The 18713-nt window shown below is 44.9% G+C and overlaps 1 protein-coding gene across 7 annotated transcripts in view; it reads right to left on the bottom strand.

The window, feature by feature from the left end:
- The window catches only part of ATP11B (ATPase phospholipid transporting 11B (putative)), an 80151-nt gene that overhangs the window by 21739 nt on the left and 39699 nt on the right, over nt 1-18713 (bottom strand). For all 7 annotated transcript variants that reach the window (XM_035134137.2, XM_035134135.2, XM_035134138.2 and 4 more), the window contains exons 14-25: nt 18151-18326; nt 16458-16526; nt 14791-14864; nt 14557-14660; nt 13365-13546; nt 12095-12298; nt 11683-11836; nt 11045-11147; nt 9593-9738; nt 7040-7099; nt 5521-5648; nt 3229-3367 (exon numbers count right to left, since the gene is read on the bottom strand). In XM_035134137.2, coding sequence (XP_034990028.1) covers nt 3229-3367; nt 5521-5648; nt 7040-7099; nt 9593-9738; nt 11045-11147; nt 11683-11836; nt 12095-12298; nt 13365-13546; nt 14557-14660; nt 14791-14864; nt 16458-16526; nt 18151-18326 — 1539 coding nt within the window. The remainder of the gene's footprint in view (nt 1-3228; nt 3368-5520; nt 5649-7039; nt 7100-9592; nt 9739-11044; nt 11148-11682; nt 11837-12094; nt 12299-13364; nt 13547-14556; nt 14661-14790; nt 14865-16457; nt 16527-18150; nt 18327-18713) is intronic.

The raw sequence follows: 18713 nt of genomic DNA on the forward strand, positions 1-18713 counted from the left end.
GGATCAACTGTACAACAATTTAGAGCAAGGCTGTGCAGACTTTTCGGAAAAAAACAGTGTGAACTAAGAGAATTCAGGCACATGTCCATCAGTTGCGGTATTTGTATTCCTGCTACAATAAATGTAATCAATCCAAGTATGTAACCGTTCACATCCTCCCATCTTAAATCTGCACCAGATTTTGGGATATACTCCCTGGACTCTGATATTGAAATCTTGACCACATATTTTTAACTGCTACCCTTAATGACCATGAAGTCTTAAAATATTGCTGTGTAGATTAGATGAAGGTGTGAGAAGATGCATTTCATTTCACAGGTCATTCCGATGGTTACCAGAATGGAGACAATGAAAGACTCTAGCCAGAAATGTTCAAGGAAAGAAAGAATATTCTACTAAATTGTATTCAATGGAAACCTATAGAGAAGGAAGGGATCTTCACTTCACCCCTTAGCCACACACTGGAGGAAACCAAGTACATGGAAGTTGCATCTTCAGCCCCAACACAATAGCTGCTTTAAAGAAAGGAACACATGGCAACTCTGACGCCTATTTATTGAGATGCTCAATATTAAGACACCATAGTCTCCTAAAGAGGGAATTTATCCCGCACCCCATTTCTTGGTTTGCCCTTCCAATTTCTCCCTAAAAACTGTACAGCAAACCCTCTTGAGCAGGCATCCCCAAACTGCGGCCCTCCAGATGTTTTGGGACTACAACTCCCATGATCCCTAGCTAACAGGACCAGTGGTCGGGGAAGATGGGAATTGTAGTCCAAAACATCTGGAGGGCCGAAGTTTGGGGGTGCCTGCTCTTGAGAGCTACCAAAAACTGAAAACCAGGAGCACTGCTGGGCTCACTTAAAGTGCGGCCTGTGTCCTGCCCCCACCCCAAAACCACTTAATGGACGACTTGACTTGCCCACAAAGACCCCCCCCAGCAAGCAAGCAGGAGGCACTTCTGACCAACAGCTTGTGGCTATGGTGATACTAGTCCACGGAGGAGCACTAGATGATGGTCAACATCTGAAATCAGCCACAATTTTTTTGGGGGGGGGGGATGAAGAGAAGCCGCACACACTTGGGCAGCAGTTATGCTCATGTGCTCTGTGCCCACATTGTAAGAAATACACAGTCTGTTTACACACAGTCCTTTAATACTGTGTTTAGTACAAGGGTTTCTTAATCTATTCCAGGATTATAATATAGAAGTACTGCTAGAGTAAAATTTCACTTAACACAAAGTGTCTACCCATCACACGGTGTTGCTGTCACCTGAAGTGAGACACAGACAATCTCTTGCCACCATTTATTTTTGAATGTATTCAGGGAGGATACATGCTGCATTCTTCACCACAGATACAAAGACACTGTATCTGCTGATTTTTGTATTGCTCTTCCTACAACACAGACTCTTACCATTTGCCTGTTAGATTTCAATATCTGACGACAGCACAGCGTGAAAAAGGGGGGGGGGAGAGAAAACTAAAAGATCAAATTGAAGTACAGTATTGCAGAGTAAGGCTATGAATTAGAAAGAGGGGGGGGGAGAGATAGATAGGAGAGAGAGGCAGAGATATTCACAGAAAAACATTCTCTCTTAACTTCAACCGTGCCAAAATTCTTGGTTAAAGCCACTGTGTTCCATTCTATCGTAGATTTAAGGTTGGTTAAAAGGATCTCATGGAGAGGGGCAAGAAACTCTGCCTGCAGTGCAACTATGATCCATAACAAATCAGCATTTAGCCACAGCTGATGCATGGCCAAGCTCCTCCTTATCACTTGGCAGGGTGAAGCCAAGCTGTACCCTGGAGTGATTTTCATTGTGGTAGACGTGGACCATCAAAACCCTCAGTCCCACTTTCAATGTGGACAAGCTAGGAATGGCCTAGGAAGCAATCGAAAAAGGAGCGCCTAGAGGCTCGAACTGACTACTGAATTAGTTCAGCTATGGTACCAAGGTTGCTGGCAACTGCCAGCAATAGGTGATTTTGCTGCAATGACATGGATATCACAGAACCAAGTTGCTGAATTCTGTTCTGGGACACCAACACTAATTGCCACTCCCCGATCCTATGCATGCACGGACAAGGAGGAAAGCAGGCACAATCCTCCATCACTGCTAAATGGAAGGAATGTTGTGACTAAGTTATAAACCCAGAAGTCCTTGTTCTGATGGCACTTCCCCCATAAACTTGCCAGGTAGCCTTAATGCAATTCCCAACCTCTCAACCCGCCTACATCCAATCTGCAATACAGGAAAGAGTAATGCAATCAGCCTGTAAGGATTAGAGAGAATATAGGTAAAGGTAAAGGAACCCCTGACCGTTAGATCCAGTCGTTACCGACTCTGGGGTTGCGGTGCTCATCTCGCTCTATTGGCCGAGGGAGCCGGCGTACAGCTTCCAGGTCATGTGGCCAGCATGACTAAGCCGCTTCTGGCAAACCAGAGCAGCACACGGAAACACCGTTTACCTTCCCGCCGGAGTGGTACCTATTTATCTACTTGCACTTTGACGTGCTTTTGAACTGCTAGGTTGGCAGGAGCAGGGACCGAGCAACGGGAACTCACCCGCGTCCCTTAGAGAGAATATATGTCAGTCCAATTAACACAGTTAAGTACTCTATGAAAGCATTTTGAGTTATTCGCCACCATATCAAGGCACTGAGTGCATTGACATGGTGCTCCTCAAGTTGGGAAGCCAACAGCATTTTTAACATTTCCAAACAACTGGAAATGGAGTAACCACCACATGATAAACACAAAGACCATTATGCTCTGCTATAAACTGGGTAGCCCAAGAACAAGATCTCTGTGTTATCCACATGGAGGTACCCTCACATTATTCTTGTTTAGAAGACCACCATATGCTTTTGCACACTTGTAACAATGGTTGATTTAGCCCTGGCTAATTGAGAAGTCAAAGCCTACTTCCTCTCTACAGAAAATCATCTTTAAATAGCTCAAGACACCTACGATATAAATATCCCTGTTTAGGGAGGCTTTTAATGTTTAATAGATCACTGTGTTTTATTTTTCTGTTGGAAGCCGCCCAGAGTGGCTGGGGAAACCCAGCCAGATGGGCGGGGTATAAATAATAAAGTATTATTATTATATGCCTGACAGTGGTTTTGGAGTCGACGGAACACTAACTTCCCAGAAATGTTACAGGTCATACCAAACATGTTGGTTGCGATTTCTCCTTCATAAGTGTGCACTCTACCTTACCTGGCCATTTCCCAGCAATGAAGTGTCTTCTCCCATCAGAATATATGAGCCAAAGAAGAAAACAAAAGCATGAACGAATCCCAGGAAGGTCCAGTAAAGGAAAGGCTTAAAGCCCAAGTGGGCATTTTTACTGATGTCTCTGTAAAGGGAAAAGGATACAAGGCCTTTACTGCTACTTTCCAATTAACAGAAAGCCCATTTTAATTCTGTGTGCACTTGAGATACAATCACCATTGCATCATAGAGCACCTGCTCTGGTAAAACCATAAAAACGTTCTCTAGCCACCTGAGATGCAATAGGATAAACATCTGATAGCGCGGCTGCAAAATCAAATGATGTACTGACCTTGTGGCCTACAGGAACATTCCCCAATGAGCCAGTTTCCCCCCATTTGTCAAAATACAATTGGCTTGATTGGTGAATTTATGGCAGCCAGGACTTAAACAGATAAATTGACCTTTTAACAGATCAAGTAGTATATTTCAAGCTTTGAAACCAGAGGGCTTCACAGGTTTTTAGCTTTTGCAGCTCTGTGGTGATGTGGTACAGCCCAGTCTCTCAAATTAATCTCTTGGAATTCTCTAGCAAAATTCTTAAATTAACAAAAACCCTAGGATTCAAATGTTATGGGTAGCATCTCCTTAGTTTTCAGAGCGGAATGGAAACATCTGTGACTGACCTCCCTCAACAAATGAAGGCAGCCAGCTATCCATCCTGACATTTGATTTTGAAGTTTTACTCCATACCATCATACCAGATTTGAATAATGAAAAGTACCATGGCAGGTTCAATAGTTTTCCAAGCAAAGAAAACTATTTTGCGTGTTCCGAGTGTCGTTCTGTCAGGTAGATGAGAAGATGTTCTCTCATACTATCAGAGAAGGGAGAGGAGAGGACAGCTTTCTGGTGTTCCCTGCACCGACACAAACTTTCCTGAATGTTATTAAAAACTGACCTTGTGAGCATGTGGTTGCCTTATAGCGGGGGTGGGGAACCTGTGGCTCGTCCAGATGTTGCTGAACTACAACTCCCATCATCTCTCATGTTTGGGATCATGCTCTGGCACAGGGCCGGTGCTAGGGTTTTTGGTGCAGTAGGCGAGATCACCTTCTGCCCCACCCCCCCGGCCTAGATGGCGGTTTTGCAAGAGGTGGGTGGTGGGGGGACCAGGCAGCGGCGAGAAAAGGCTTTCTCGCACTCGCCCCTCTCCCGCCTCCTCTGCAGCTGACAGCAAGGACAGGACCCAGGGTTTGGAGAGGAGCAGCGCAGCGCTTCTCCGAACCCCGGGTGACAAGCTGCAGGCTGCGGAGCTGGAGGCGCACAGCTGAGCCTGCCGCATCCACTGCAGAGCCCCCCGTGCTGTGCCTCTGCCCGGCCACGTGCGCCCTTGCGGGGCTTTCTCTGGCAAGAGGGCAAGGCTGCGCTTGGAGGACCCCCGGCCCGTCATCACCACCGTGGTGACTGGGGAGGGAGGGGCCACCGCCGCCCCCTCGGCTCGCCTCCTCTCGCCGTAAGCCCAGGGGAGGGCGAAGGCGCCGGTGCCTGGGCCGTGGGGTGCGCCTCTTCCTGGGCGTGCCTTGTGCAAAGGGAGCGTTGTGCCACACGCGGGGTTCGCCCCATCGGGGAGCGGGCTCAAGGCGCTCGGCCGGTTGGGCGCACCGTCGCTGCTGCGCTGGGCGCGCTCAGGTTTCCCCACCTGCTCCGTCGTGCGGTGCGGCCCTGCACCCCCTGCAGGGCATTGCAGGGAAGCGCCTCTGCAGCAAGCAGCAGGAGGAGGGAAAGCGGCGAGCGGAGGGCAGGCTGGCAGCGCCCCCCCCCCCTGACAGCGCTCTAGGCAGTTGCGTAGCTCACCTCTATGGACGCTCCGGCCCTGCTCAGGCGGATGGGAGTTGCAGTTCAGCTACATCTGGAGGGCCAGGGATTCCCTAGCTTTAGAGTTGCAGTCTGACCCTTGGACCCATTTAGCCTAGTATTGCCTCCCCTTCTTTGCAACAGAGTCTCAACCCAGTCCTGCCATCATAAACGGGAGATGGCTAGACTGAGCAAGGAATCTTCTATGTGCAAACTATATATTTGCTTTGACGACTGACCATGGCCCATCCACTTATTCAGTGTTCACAAGAAGAATATCTGCCAGTTACATGGAAACAAGCAGGCTGGGGTCATCTAGTGCTGGCGCTTTTAACAGCTTCTGGTTGCCACTGTTTTTCTACCACTTGAGGTGGGGGGGAAGGGAAGTTCCCCATTACTCATGTTTTAAGCACAGCCCTCCCCCCAAGAGAGCATGCTTACCGATACAGCGTTGGCTTGCTGTGCAATACATGGGGATGCACGTGCTGTTCAAAAAGACTGTACATGAGGACTGGCAGTGAGGTGAAACAAATGTTGTACAAAGTCAGGTACACACTGTCATACAGAGTCTGAAAAGCAGGAAAGGTGGGGAATTAGTGGTTCTGAAATGCAATAACAGGAGACGGGACTTAAGAGTCAAAAGTGCTCAGTTGCGAGCAATTCAAACGCCAGGTTTTATTCCCATAAAACCAACAGGCATCCAATTCTATAACGTCAAAGGTACACCACAAAACCAATATGCCCCCATTCCCTCACTGCAGCTTGCTTACAGTGATGCTTCAAACCACAAGAACTAGTGAATGCTATGAGTTCATCATGCTCGAAATGTGTTTTTAGCTTCCTAGCACAAGTCTACCTCTTTTGAAGTTTCTCGTAGACCTTAACGCCTCAGAGAAAGGTTGGCACCCAACCAACTGGTACAAAGGTGGGTATCACTTCACTTTGTGTAACTCTCATTCTGTAGGGCAAAGTATTTAAATGATCCTTGAGTCTATTTTCACATTGAAAATAAAAATCTTCCCCAAAGACACAGAAGTGTTCTTGTTTATTTCTATGACTTTACAAATTATAACTTTAAAGGTAGAAAGACAAAAAAGGGAGGGGGTAGAGAAGAGAAGTGATACCAAGATGGTAAAGGTAAAGGTAAAGGGGCCCCTGACCATCAGGTCCAGTCGTGTCCGACTCTGGGGTTGCGGCGCTCATCTCGCTCTATAGGCCGAGGGAGCCAGCGTTTGTCCGCAGACAGCTTCCGGGTCATGTGGCCAGCATGACAAAGCTGCTTCTGGCGAACCAGAGCAGCACACGGAAATGCCGTTTACCTTCCCGCTGTAGCGGTACCTATTTATCTACTTGCACTTTGATGTGCTTTCGAACTGCTAGGTGGGCAGGAGCAGGGACCGAGCAACGGGAGCTCACCCTATTGCAGGGATTCCAATCGCCGACCTTCTGATCAGCAAGCCCTAGGCTCAGTGGTTTAACCCACAGTGCCACCTGGGTCCCTTAAAGGTAAAGGACCCCTGACAGTTAAGTCCAGTCACGAATGACTCTGGGGTTGCGGTGCTCATCTCGGTTTACTGGCTGAGGGAGCTGACGTTTGTCCGCAGACAGTTTTCCCAGGTCATATCGGCCAGCACGACCAAGACGCTTCTGGCGAAACCAGAGCAGCACACGGAAACGCCATTTACCTTCCCGCCAGAGCGGTACCTATTTATCTACTTGCACATTGACGTGCTTTCGAACTGCTAGGTTGGCAGGAGCTGGGACCGAGCAACAGGAGCTCACCCTGTCGCAGACCAAGATGTTACTTAAGGGTTATTTGGCTGTAGGAACAGCCATTCTGTTTTAGCTATCGTATAATATAAAATATTCTATTTTTCTTTCTCTCACTTCTCTATATCCACCCATAAATGCATTGGGGGTGGGGTAAGGAACTGGAAGAAACATTCAAAAGAATACTTACTTGTTGTGAAAACAAGCAAAAGAATTGATATAAAAACTGTGGTGTAATAAAGCACACATTCTGGAAAACAAGAAGTGAAGCAGAACCAGTTAAGCGACATGAAGCAAGTACGGCATATCATGGATATGGAAACGGGTCTGTCTAGGTTTATACAGACCACTGGCCGTAATATTTAATTAGCAATCCTAGGGGGAACAGAGCAAATACCAATCTTACACAGATTTTTAATCCTGGACACTATCAAATTCAGGATCAGGGTAATAAGATATAGCTAGCTAGGACACATTGGCTGGACTAAAAAGGAAAGTGCTAATGTGGGTATTATTCATGATACACTAAAATGTTCTCTTGTGTCTCAGATACCATTGTTTCCATTACCAAATAAAGAATCTCAGGTCCTAAGTCTACACTAGCCTGAAGAGGGAGCCGACTGAAGTTAAATCCTTCGAAGACAGAGGTCCTCTGGCTAGGTCGGGGCGACATGGGGTTGGGGGGCCAACTCCCATCTTTTGCAGGGGCTCAATTGGTACCAGCGCCTTCTGTCAAGAGTTTGGGTGTAACCTTTGACGCCTCCCTTTCCATGGAGGCGCAGGTTGCATCCACAGCAAAGGTGGCATTTTTCCATCTCCGCCGCATCAAGCAGTTGGTCCCTTACCTCTCTCGCCCCCATCTGGCCACAGTGATCCATGCGACGATCACCTCCAGGCTTGACTAATGTAACTCGCTCTACGCAGGGTTGCCCTTAAAGCTGACCCAGAAACTCCAGCGGGTGCAGAATGCCGCGGCGAGGCTCCTTACAGGGTCCCGGCCGCGGGATCACATTCATCCAGTGCTTTACCAGCTGCACTGGCTCCCGGTGGAGTACAGGATCAGGTTTAAGGTGCTGGTTTTGACCTTTAAAGCCCTATGCGACTTGGGACCCTCGTACCTACGGGACCGCCTCTCCTGGTATGCCCCGCGGAGGACCTTAAGGTCCACAAATAATAATATTCTGGAGATCCCGAGTCATAAGATGGCTAGATTGGCCTCTACTAGAGCCAGGGCCTTTTCAGTACTGGCCCCAACCTGGTGGAATGCTCTTTCCCAGGAGACCAGGGCCCTGCGGGATTTGTCATCTTTCCGCAGGGCCTGCAAGACAGAGCTGTTCCGCCTGGCCTTTGGGTTAGACTCAGCCTGACCCCTGTGTTTTTCTCCCTCATGGCTTGGATTTATGGCCTACTTGAAATGAGGCTGCACTTTAAATTTTAATACTGTATTTTAATCTGTATTTTAATTAATTGTTTTTTATGTTTTATTGTGGTTCTGTTGGTGTCAGCCACTTATGGCCTACTTGAAATGAGGCTGCACTTTAAATTTTAATACTGTATTTTAATCTGTATTTTAATTAATTGTTTTTATGTTTTATTGTGGTTCTGTTGGTGTCAGCCGCCCTGAGCCCGGTTTTTGACTGGGGAGGGCGGGGTATAAATAAAAATTTATTTATTTTTTATTATTATTAACAGCTCTGACAATTATGGTTTACAAATAGAGAGCATGCGGACCCTGCCCCCCCCCCCCCGGGGGATCCTTCTTTCCTTGTCTATTGACAATGGTTTTTCCGTTATGTGTTCATCACATGGAAGCTAGGTAAAGTATGCTCACATCTTGTGCACAATGAACTTGCACCATTTCAACCTTGTGTGGTTGAAAGTTGGCCGGCTCAAATCCTAAAAATTAATTGCACACAAGGCAGAGAGCTTAAAAGCTCCTTTTGAGCTGGGTTTTCCTGGCGTGGAAAGAGCTGTTAAGCTCTCATACTTACTTCCTGGGCTCCGGGATGCTCTTGTGAGATTTCACAGGAACTTGGATGGCCCTGTGAGATCTGGCTAGAGCATCCCGGAGCTTGGAAAACAAGCTGGAGAGCTTAAAAGCCCTCTGCCTTGCTTGGAAGGTAAGGTTCACCATATGGGGGCGGTCCAAGTACATACGCATTTTTGCGCATTTGTGCCACCCCTGGAATGTAATCCCCAACCCATGACACAATACTACTGTACTGAAATTACCTGGCTTGCAAACCATGCCGTTTAAATGACAACCATTTTCAGCTTGAATCCCAAGTTAAGGGAAGGGAAGTTACCATACTCTTCTCTCATCTGCAAACCCCAAAAGGCTTATCTGGAAGACCAGAGGGCCTTCTTGAACAATGCAGGATGGAGCAGAAGAAGAAGAAGAAGAAGCAGGAAAATTTCCTTCTCTAACATAAGAAAGTTCCAGACTGAGTCAGGTAAAGGTATCTCAGCTCTGCCAATAAATGTTAAGAATTCAAAGCACCACGCTGAAGACAACTGCATATTAGAGCTTTGCGTGATGTATGTGGCAATGCAGAGTCCTTAAAAGACCAGCAGTGGATAACTTCTGAAGTTATGTGTTTGGTTAACAGAGGTCCTGTCCAGGTGTTTCTGAATGTTCTTCCACCTGGTGCAGTTAACCTTAAGGAAGTATCATCCTTATATCATTCCCTAGAAAAATGTTTCTAGCAACGGGAAGATGCAGTCATGATCTGCAGGAACTTACCTTGTAAAAAAAATACTGTACAAGGGTTGCTATTCTAATATAATAAAGGTGGCCGTGGACCAAAAGTAATTTGGAAAGAAATTTAAATCTTGCAATTGCATAGTCACTGTTCCTTACAGCTTGTCTTCCTTCTTTACCCATAATACCTGTAATATGAGGAGAACAAAAGAAAAATTAAGGTGACTATCACCTGCCCCCGAGGCATGCAAAAATCAAAGGCAGTAGCCTAAAACACAATAAAACTAACACAAACACCTGGAAAAAATGACTAGAAGAGAGCTGACTCCTGCACGTGTAAGGCTGTGTTGTTCGTTGTTGTTGTTGTTATCTAGTCTGGGGCTTTTAATAACAACAACAAGCCCATTAATGCTCAGTTCCTTGAAGCAAGAATGAACTCAATTTATGTAGCACAGGTTTCTAAAAAAATCACTTGCCCATTGGTTTGGATTAGAAATAAAAAGGCCACATGTAATTAGCATCACTGTGTGAAAGCAAGTAGGTCAATAAAACTGAGGGCTTCTAATTTTTGCAAGAAAATACTGGCATTGTATTTTCTCTGTGCAAAAGATCTTCTAGAACAGATTCTGCCCAACTTTATCAGCGTCTTACTGATGCTGTAGTGCTACAGAAAAGGGCTGGTGCTCAGCAGCTCCTGCTGGTATTTTGAATTGTTGCGAGTGTGTATCAAATTGTGCTAATTTATCAATGGTATTTTTTTGTTGCTTTATTTGTATGCTGCTGCATTTTTTATATTATTATAGTGATTGTGATGTTTGCTAATTGTCAATGCCATTGCCATTATTGTGAGCTGCTTTGAGCGCAATACAAATGTTAAATCAATGGAGTGGAAAGCAAGCCAAGCGTCTACAAAGGACACACAAACTGAAGTCCCACGTATGCTCCCTCACTTTCTTTACATAGGTATTTCCCCAATTTTCTTTTTGGCGCCAGGAGCCTGAAGGTCAATGGAAGGGCTGCTTCTGCAGACTGGCATTTTCACCGTCTGCTAGCCTTTTCTATTACTTCCCTCTGGATGAGAGAACCTGGACTGGACCATATATTCCCAGGGGTCAGAATACACTGCCTCCCCCCCCCCGCCCCCAGTATATCCTCCAAATCAGCCTTCCTCAACTGGGTGTCCTCTGGATGTTTTGCGCTACAACTCCCATCAGCCCAAGCCAGGCACCAGGCTGAGGAAGGCTGCTCTAAACTATATTATACATTTGCTTTAAAAATTGTAAGCCTCTTTAGAAGAGAAGCTTGGCTAAAAAGGGAGCTATAAATACATTTTTATATGTCATCCATGTGCAGACAGCGCCTCTTGTTTATCCCCCAGGTCTTTCGAGCACAGAGGAGATACGTATCATAACTCCACTTACTGAATGCAAGGAGACTCTGAAAACTCCAAAACAAAAAAACCTAGATAGAACTGCACAACGAGAAGGCTCTTACCTATCCCAACATGCGCTTCCTGTATCATGCTCACATCATTAGCTCCATCTCCTATAGCTAACGTGATAGGCTTCTCTGGAGAGGTTTTCAACAGCCGCACAACCTGTACAAAAAAACATGGGTTTTAAAAAATGGAACCCCAAGTAGCCTTTTGGGGTTTTTTTTTTGAGCTGCTCAAATAACAAAATGCCATTAGCAAAGTCAGTAGGCAGGACAGTAATTAAGAATCCACCAAAAGTTGCATACATTCTTTAAAAATATACATTTTAAGCTCCTTGGGGTAAGGACCTACCACCTCTGTTCTCCGGTCACAGATTTAGGGAGTAATGTATTATTGGAAGTCTAATTTTTGATGCCTAGAGTAAGAATATGGCCTGTCATGTTTTTGTATGTTTCACACTTGATCTATAACCATTCAAGTGTGGGAGACTGCACCAGTATAGAGTACTTGAATGGGAGATAGGAAGGGAGTGGCTAGGCTGCTGTTTGGCTCTCATCCAGTCCATTAGCAAGGCATTAAATAAAGGCATTGAATAAATAACAGAGGATGCTACAAGTGTTGAGGGCGCCTCCACAGCAGATTGCGGCTGCCAGATGACCCTGCAACAGTCCCACCTTTTAAAACCTGAGCAAATTACCTTTGCTTTCTGCAGAGGCGCCATGCGACAGCACAGGACGGCAGAGCAATTTCTGCAGACTTCCATGAAGAGCTTCTCGTGCTGCCTGAGTGCAAGGGAGAGGCTGGTCCCGTCCACCACCAGCCCATGCTGGATTACATGGTCCTCCTCTATTCTAACAAGGGAAGGAGGAAATGTTACTGCTTGCAATCCACCCCACCGCCCCTGTTTTGTGAAGACCAAATCCTCAAAAGAACCTGAAGGACAAGATTCCCTCTCCCTTCCCAAAGCAACAGGCTTGTTAGCATCAGGTGAAAAGTCATGCAGCAAAAATGGGAGATGCAGAGCGACTGGTTTATTTATGTATGTATCGAGAGAGTTCTGCATTAAGAGCTGTTAACATTATCCACCCAGACACAGCACAGCATTTTACCTTCTGGCTAGCTGCCTCAGCTGCTCTGCACATGTACTGTCTGATTTGTGTTGCACAAGTTCCAGGATGTTCATGGTTCTGTGGAAGTGTCCGCAAGATAAACTGACACTGACAGCGGTTTCATGCTTGTCGCCAGTGAGCACCCACACTTTAATACCTGCCAGTCGGAGGGCTTCTATGGTTTCTTGGACTTTGTCTTGGAGTCTGAAATTTAAACAAGTCATTCTCGTCAACATTGTACAACTGAATTGTTTATGATTATGATGTGTCTCACTGTGCTTGATTTAGTCTGGTTTCGCTAAACAAGGCCTGTTCTCAAATCACCAGAAGAGTTATTCTAGAAATGCTCTGGCTTCTGAGATTATCCTATCCGCAGTCTGCACACTCTCAAGCACACCTTTTCCAACCACAAATGTTTAAAAACCCTCCACAAATTCTCATTACGCTGAATTCCAGTTTCAATACCAAGTTCAGTGGTTTGTTTCAGGCTCCTGTAGAGCTTAAAATTTGTATTATATATGTATATTATGTATGTAATACCTGCACTAGCTTCAAGAGGCACCCATTATCTTAGGCTTCTACACCAAGCCTTTACACACCTCATTTAAACATTTGTATTTAGTAGCATACTTCACCAAATTCACTGAAGTGGTCAGAGGACTATCCCAAGGAGGACTATTGCCAGGCATTTTTCTAGTGTCAGGCTGGCTGGCACAAGGTACAGTTGTATCTCCGGTTGAGGACGGGATCCGTTCCGGAGCTCTGGTCAGATCCCGAGGTTTCCGCAACCGAAGGGACCGCGGCGAAACCCGGAAAAATACTTCCGGGTTTGCTGCATACATATCCCAAAGGATACATAACCGGAGGTGAATGTAAGTAGAGGTACCAGAGCCACACAATTACAATTTCCCAGCCACTGAACACCTAAGGTTTTGATGCCGAGAGCATTGATTGCAGCCTGATACATAGAAACTGCATGCTGCCTATTCACTTCCCATGATGATATGGAGTTCAGAGCAAAGCTACTGCACTTGCAACTACAGGTACAATGGCCCTAACTGTACATGGAAAGCTATGTGCATCACAGGCTCTGGCTACATGCACATAGCTTACCATGGCACAATATGTGATTGAGGGGTGGGATATATGCTCAGAACTCCCCCACAGGAAGGGAACCAATCCCCAATTTGCATGGAACGGATTAATTTGCAAGCTGCCCTGCAGTGGGCAAAAGTCCCACATCTGAATAATTAGCTCAGGTAGTACATACTTGTCTTCTACTCCTGTAGCTCCAAGTAGTTCCAGGTCATTTTCTATAAAGTTATACACCTCTGACAACCGCTCTTCCCGCTGTTGTAAAGCGGTTTTTGCCTCGAAAAGGCGTTTTTCGACTTCCTGATACTCCTTAGCGGTGAATTTTCTGTAAGCTACACACAGAGTTCTTAATCCTTTCTGTGAAAAGCAAAAAGGGTTACTTCAGCATTAGACAGGCCCAGCTGACATCCATCAGATTTTTAAATGATTTTACAAACTGGGTGGTGACCCATTCTGTACTTTACTCTCTTTCATGTACTTTGCTTTGGTTTTGTTCGTCACTGTGATGTTAAATGAGATCTTGTACACGGCATATACAGTGGTACCTCGACATCCGAATGACTCGAATTCCGAAGGTTTCGACTTCCAAAGTCGACAAACCCGGAAGTCTTTTCGCCGCGCGTGCAATCCGCGCATGCAAAGCACAAAATCGCGCTTTGCGCATGCGCAAAAACGGGCGCTTCGGCAACCGAAGACTTCGACTTACAAAGAGCACCACGGAACGGATCGTCTTCGCAAGTCGAGGTACCACTGTATTTTATATGTGTTTGTGGTACAGAAATAAATAAATCATTGACATCCAGAAGCCTGTTGTTGCTGCCCCCTATCTTGCAATAAACAAAATGAAGAGAAAGGGTAGGAAGAGTACCTGAAGGAAAAAAGCAATGCAAAAACCAATTCCACAATACAACTGGTTGACCATAATCTGCGGGTGCTCTGGACAAGGCTGCTTTCATTCTATTATTATTCAGATTAAAAAATGGGGTAGCCCCCATGTCACTGCTGTGGCCTCTCGCAAGGGAGTGGCACTTTTTCAAAGCGTTCACATCATGGGAATGACAGTGGCCACAGAAGCCTATCAGCAGGGAGTAGCTGACACAAATTCAACTTTTACACAACCCTGCCTGGGTGTCTGAGCTCATAAGCCCCTGAAGGAGACAGCAAAGGGCGGGGGAATCCCCCATGTACGAATCAGCTCTTGGTCCCACATTGAACAGTCATCAACCTTCTGTATCCATAAGTCATTTGTGTCAACCATAGCACTAACTGGTTCTCAAGTTTAGCAGAAGTTTTACGTAGATCTACTAGCAAATTTTAAAGAAAAGCAAAAAAAAACCCCAAACAAAACTAAAACCACATGTACATACCAAAGCAAATTCATCCACATGAATTCTGGTTTTTTCTATCTCTCCCCTTGTACTGCGAGGAAGAATAACGGATTCTGCACCTTTGGTGAATAAAAGCTTCTCACCTTCAAAGGAACAGATTTAACTCAAGTGAAAATCATGCTTACAGTTCATAGTAACCTGTTGAGCATCCAGAAGGAAACTGATGCAGGAATTTTTGGTTAGGAAGCAATAAATATGCATGATGTTTCTTACCTGATGGGCTTTCTACAATTACGCTCATTCTTCTGCGATTTGCATCGAACTCCAAAATATGTAGTAATTTGTACCTTCAAAAGGGAAATATCATGTTCACAGTATGTATTAAAAAAACTGAAGGCAAAAATATTAATATTACTTGTTAAACCTAACAAAGAGTCTTGTAGCACCTTAAAGACTTAACAAATCTATTACGGCACAAGCTTTTATGGACCGTACCATAATAAGTTTGTTAGTTACTTAAGGTACGCAAGACTCTTGCTGTTTGCTGCCCAAAACTAAGGCAGCTACTCCTCTAGAAATTATTGAATCTAAAGAACCACAAGAGCGACAGAAAACTACACGCCCGCTGCTGCACTGCTGAGGCTGGAGAAAAGCAGCAGCATTCTCCCAGCTCAGAGACTGGGTGGATGCAGGAACAGGGAGCAGCTTTTAACCCTCAAACATGAATGAGGTACTGAGACTCAAGGGGCACCTAAGACTCAAGGGGCAGGTGGAGAGAAAGCGAATATGTGTACAGAAACAAGCATGTTTCTAGCTATCATCCTTCTACCAAAGCTCTTCCATTTATCCAGTCTACGTTCCTTGTGTTTTCAGAATTCCTTTCCTTCGGAGAAACACAATTTAGGACCACACACTTCTCCTCATTGTATATTAGAATATACACTTTGAAAAAACAGAATACTCGCTACCTATTTATCCGAATGTGTTTTGAAACCCTGGAATGTTTTAAAGCTGTAACCTGTCAAGCAACAGTTAAAAACAACAAGCTTCTAGTTTGTGGCTTATGAAGAGCCATTGCCAAGCAGACAAGAATGTATCTGAGATCGACATACTGCTATCATATTTTCAAGCAAACATATTATATAATTGGCATTCCCCCCCTCATGCAGTTGCAATGTATCATGGATAATGACTAAATAAGCTAACCATGGTGTAGATATTGCAATCAAATCTGCCTTCGGCCTGCCTCCATTTGTCATTTATGAATAATATTACATAACTGGACAAATTGATCAATAGGCATAGTAAGTCCAACTTACGGCCCATCTAACTAAGCCTTGTCTAACCTCCACCCTAATATATAAGAATCTATAACTGGAAATGCCAGAGACTGAACTTAGGAGCCCAATGAGTTTTAGTTAAACTTAATAAATGGAAAGCGTAATGCAAAAGAGGTTTAAAGACTGTCTCAAGGCAAATCTTTAAAAATGTAGTATAAACACTGACAACTGGGAAACATGGCCTGCAAGCACTCCAATTGGAGAACAGCCTTTACCGAAGGTGTCATGGGCTTTGAAGACGCTCAAACTCAAGACAAAAGGGAGAAATGTGCTAAGAGGAAGGCACGCTTGGCAAACGCTCACCATAATCAACTCCCGCCCAGAAACCAATGTCCCAACTGTGGAAGGACGTGTGGATCCAGAATTGGCCTCCACAGTCACTTACGGACTCATGGTTAAAACAGTGTTCATGGAAGACAATCTTACTCGGCTACGAGCGATCGCCAAAGAGAGTTCTCCTCTGAGATTAAAGGCAAGCCAATTAAACTGCTTTTTGCTAAGAGGGCATAATGCAGATTGGTTTGATGTATCAAAACTGATTTAAGACACCTTACAGAATCTTAGCAGTCTGAGAAACATTATTACTGCTTAATTACTAACCTTTCTGGCTTTCCACAGCTTTTAAGCTCCATACTTTCTGCACTTGCTCCAGTAAACACAACACCAACCCTTAAAAATTTGGAAGAAAGAAGTCAGTTTTGAAAAAGTGTCCCCATGAAAACAATTTGCTTGGATAATACCAAAAAGCATTACATTGCCCAGCTCCAGCAGAAGAATTATCTTAGAAATAAAACAATATTTTAAAGAAGAATTAAAGTCATTGTACAAGCAATCGTGATTCCAGACATAGAGCTAATCGGTAATACTTCTTAATTTCCCCTTCTGTGTCAGTGTCCACTAATCGAGCTCAGTGATCATTGAGCTGCTTGGGGTTGGTATTCTTTTTCTAATCCCCCCCCCCCACATTTTTTTCCTGCAAATCTTTTGGTTCCTCTAAATATCATGGTACTTCTATTTCATTACCTGTATTGGAAAATTATCGTTTTATTATTTATTACTTTTATATTATTTCAATACAGTCCTTTGTCCCATCAATGAAATGGTCCGTATAATAATTTAAAAATCTAACAATACCCCCCCTCTGTATATATTTGCGATCATACAAAAACAGTATCAGTGGCTGATATTCCAGCTGACCATGTCTCAAAAGCACCTTTTCATTAAAGGAAAGTGGCGAATGAGGAAGGGATATAGCTTGAAGAGGAAAGGAACGGGCTGAAGTCACTGCTACTCTCCTGCCAGAGATCTGGCCTTGTGCAAAGTTCCTCTAGATCAGTGGTCCTCAACCCCCGGGCCATGGACCAGTACCGGTCCGTGGATCAATTGGTACCGGGCCGCCCCAGGAACATTTAAATACAATTAAATTAAAATTATTAAAGCAAAACAATCTAAATAAAATATAAACAATCAACGTCCCCCCTCAGCGGGCCGCGGTAAAATGATCAAACGTTGACTGGTCTGCGGCGATAAAAAGGTTGGGGAGCACTGCTCTAGATGACAACCTTGATCACTGCTGCTGCACTACTTCATTGGCTCCCAGTATGTTTCCGAGCACACTTCAAAGTGTTGGTGCTGACCTTTAAAGCCCTAAATGGCCTTGGCCCAGTATACCTGCAGGAGTGTCTCCACCCCCATCCTTCTATCCGGACAGAGGTCCAGCGCCGAGGGCCTTCTGGTGGTTCCCTCGCTATGAGAAGCCAAGTTACAGGGTACCAGGCAGAAGGCCTTTTCGGCAGTGGCACCCGCCCTGTGGAACGCCCTCTCACCAGATGTCAAAGAGGAAAACAACTACCAGACTTTTAGAAGACATCTGAAGGCAGCCCTGTTTAGGGAAGCTTTCAATGTTTAATAGATTACTGTATTTTAGTGTTCTGTTGGAGGCCGCCCAGAGTGGCTGGGGAAACCCAGCCAAATGCGCGGGGTATAAATTTATATTATTATTATTATTATTATTATTATTATTATTATTATTATTATTATGCACAGCTGCTCCAGGGGCCCCATGAGATGTTAAAGAAAGTCATGCTCTCTACCATGACCAACTGGCACTCCAATAGCTACACTTGCTTTATGAGCTAAATCAAGGAAAGGCAAAAAGCTTGTTTCAACACTCTCCTTGCTCTTCCGCTGCACTTCCGGACTCAACGGGACAAACGATGCAAGTTTCAGCTTCTCCAGCATTACCATTTTTGCCTGCTAAATAATGCACAGAACCTTGGCTTCTAATCCTCACCTGCGGGCAGCTTCGACTAAAGCCTTTTCATCTGGGGAGGAGGCATAGTATTCCAGCTGAGAGGTTATGCCATTGCTACGCCAAGGACTGTCACAAATGCCGTCAGTTTGGTCATTATTAATCTGCACTGTGTGACAGAGACAAACAGCTTTCAGGAAGATTTCTTCCTCTTCCGTCTGTTTTTAAAATATGAAGACAAAACATGGTATTAATTACAGGTTAACACAAAATTGACAAGCAATTCTTTTTATTCTTCTCTAAAAGAAAGGAGTTACTAGAACCTGCAGAACTTTCAGACCAAAAGGGAAGGGAGGCAATTTCTCAGCAAACAACATAATCCCTTTCTTCTCCTGAACTCTAAGACTGTGGTACCTGCCTACTGCCAAACCTTGGGAAAATACAACCTGGCATCATAAAATATCCTAAGTGCTCCAGGGTTATAGTGGTTCTGCATCTTACAGCAAACATGGTGCTACCAATCCTTTGCAGCGGCGGCAGTGTGAGCCCCGGCAATACACAAGGCAACATTTCACAAAATCCAGAAGTCTCTCTCACACAAAAAT

This window comes from Zootoca vivipara, chromosome 5 (assembly GCF_963506605.1).
Source record: "Zootoca vivipara chromosome 5, rZooViv1.1, whole genome shotgun sequence".
Lineage (NCBI taxonomy): Eukaryota > Metazoa > Chordata > Lepidosauria > Squamata > Lacertidae > Zootoca > Zootoca vivipara.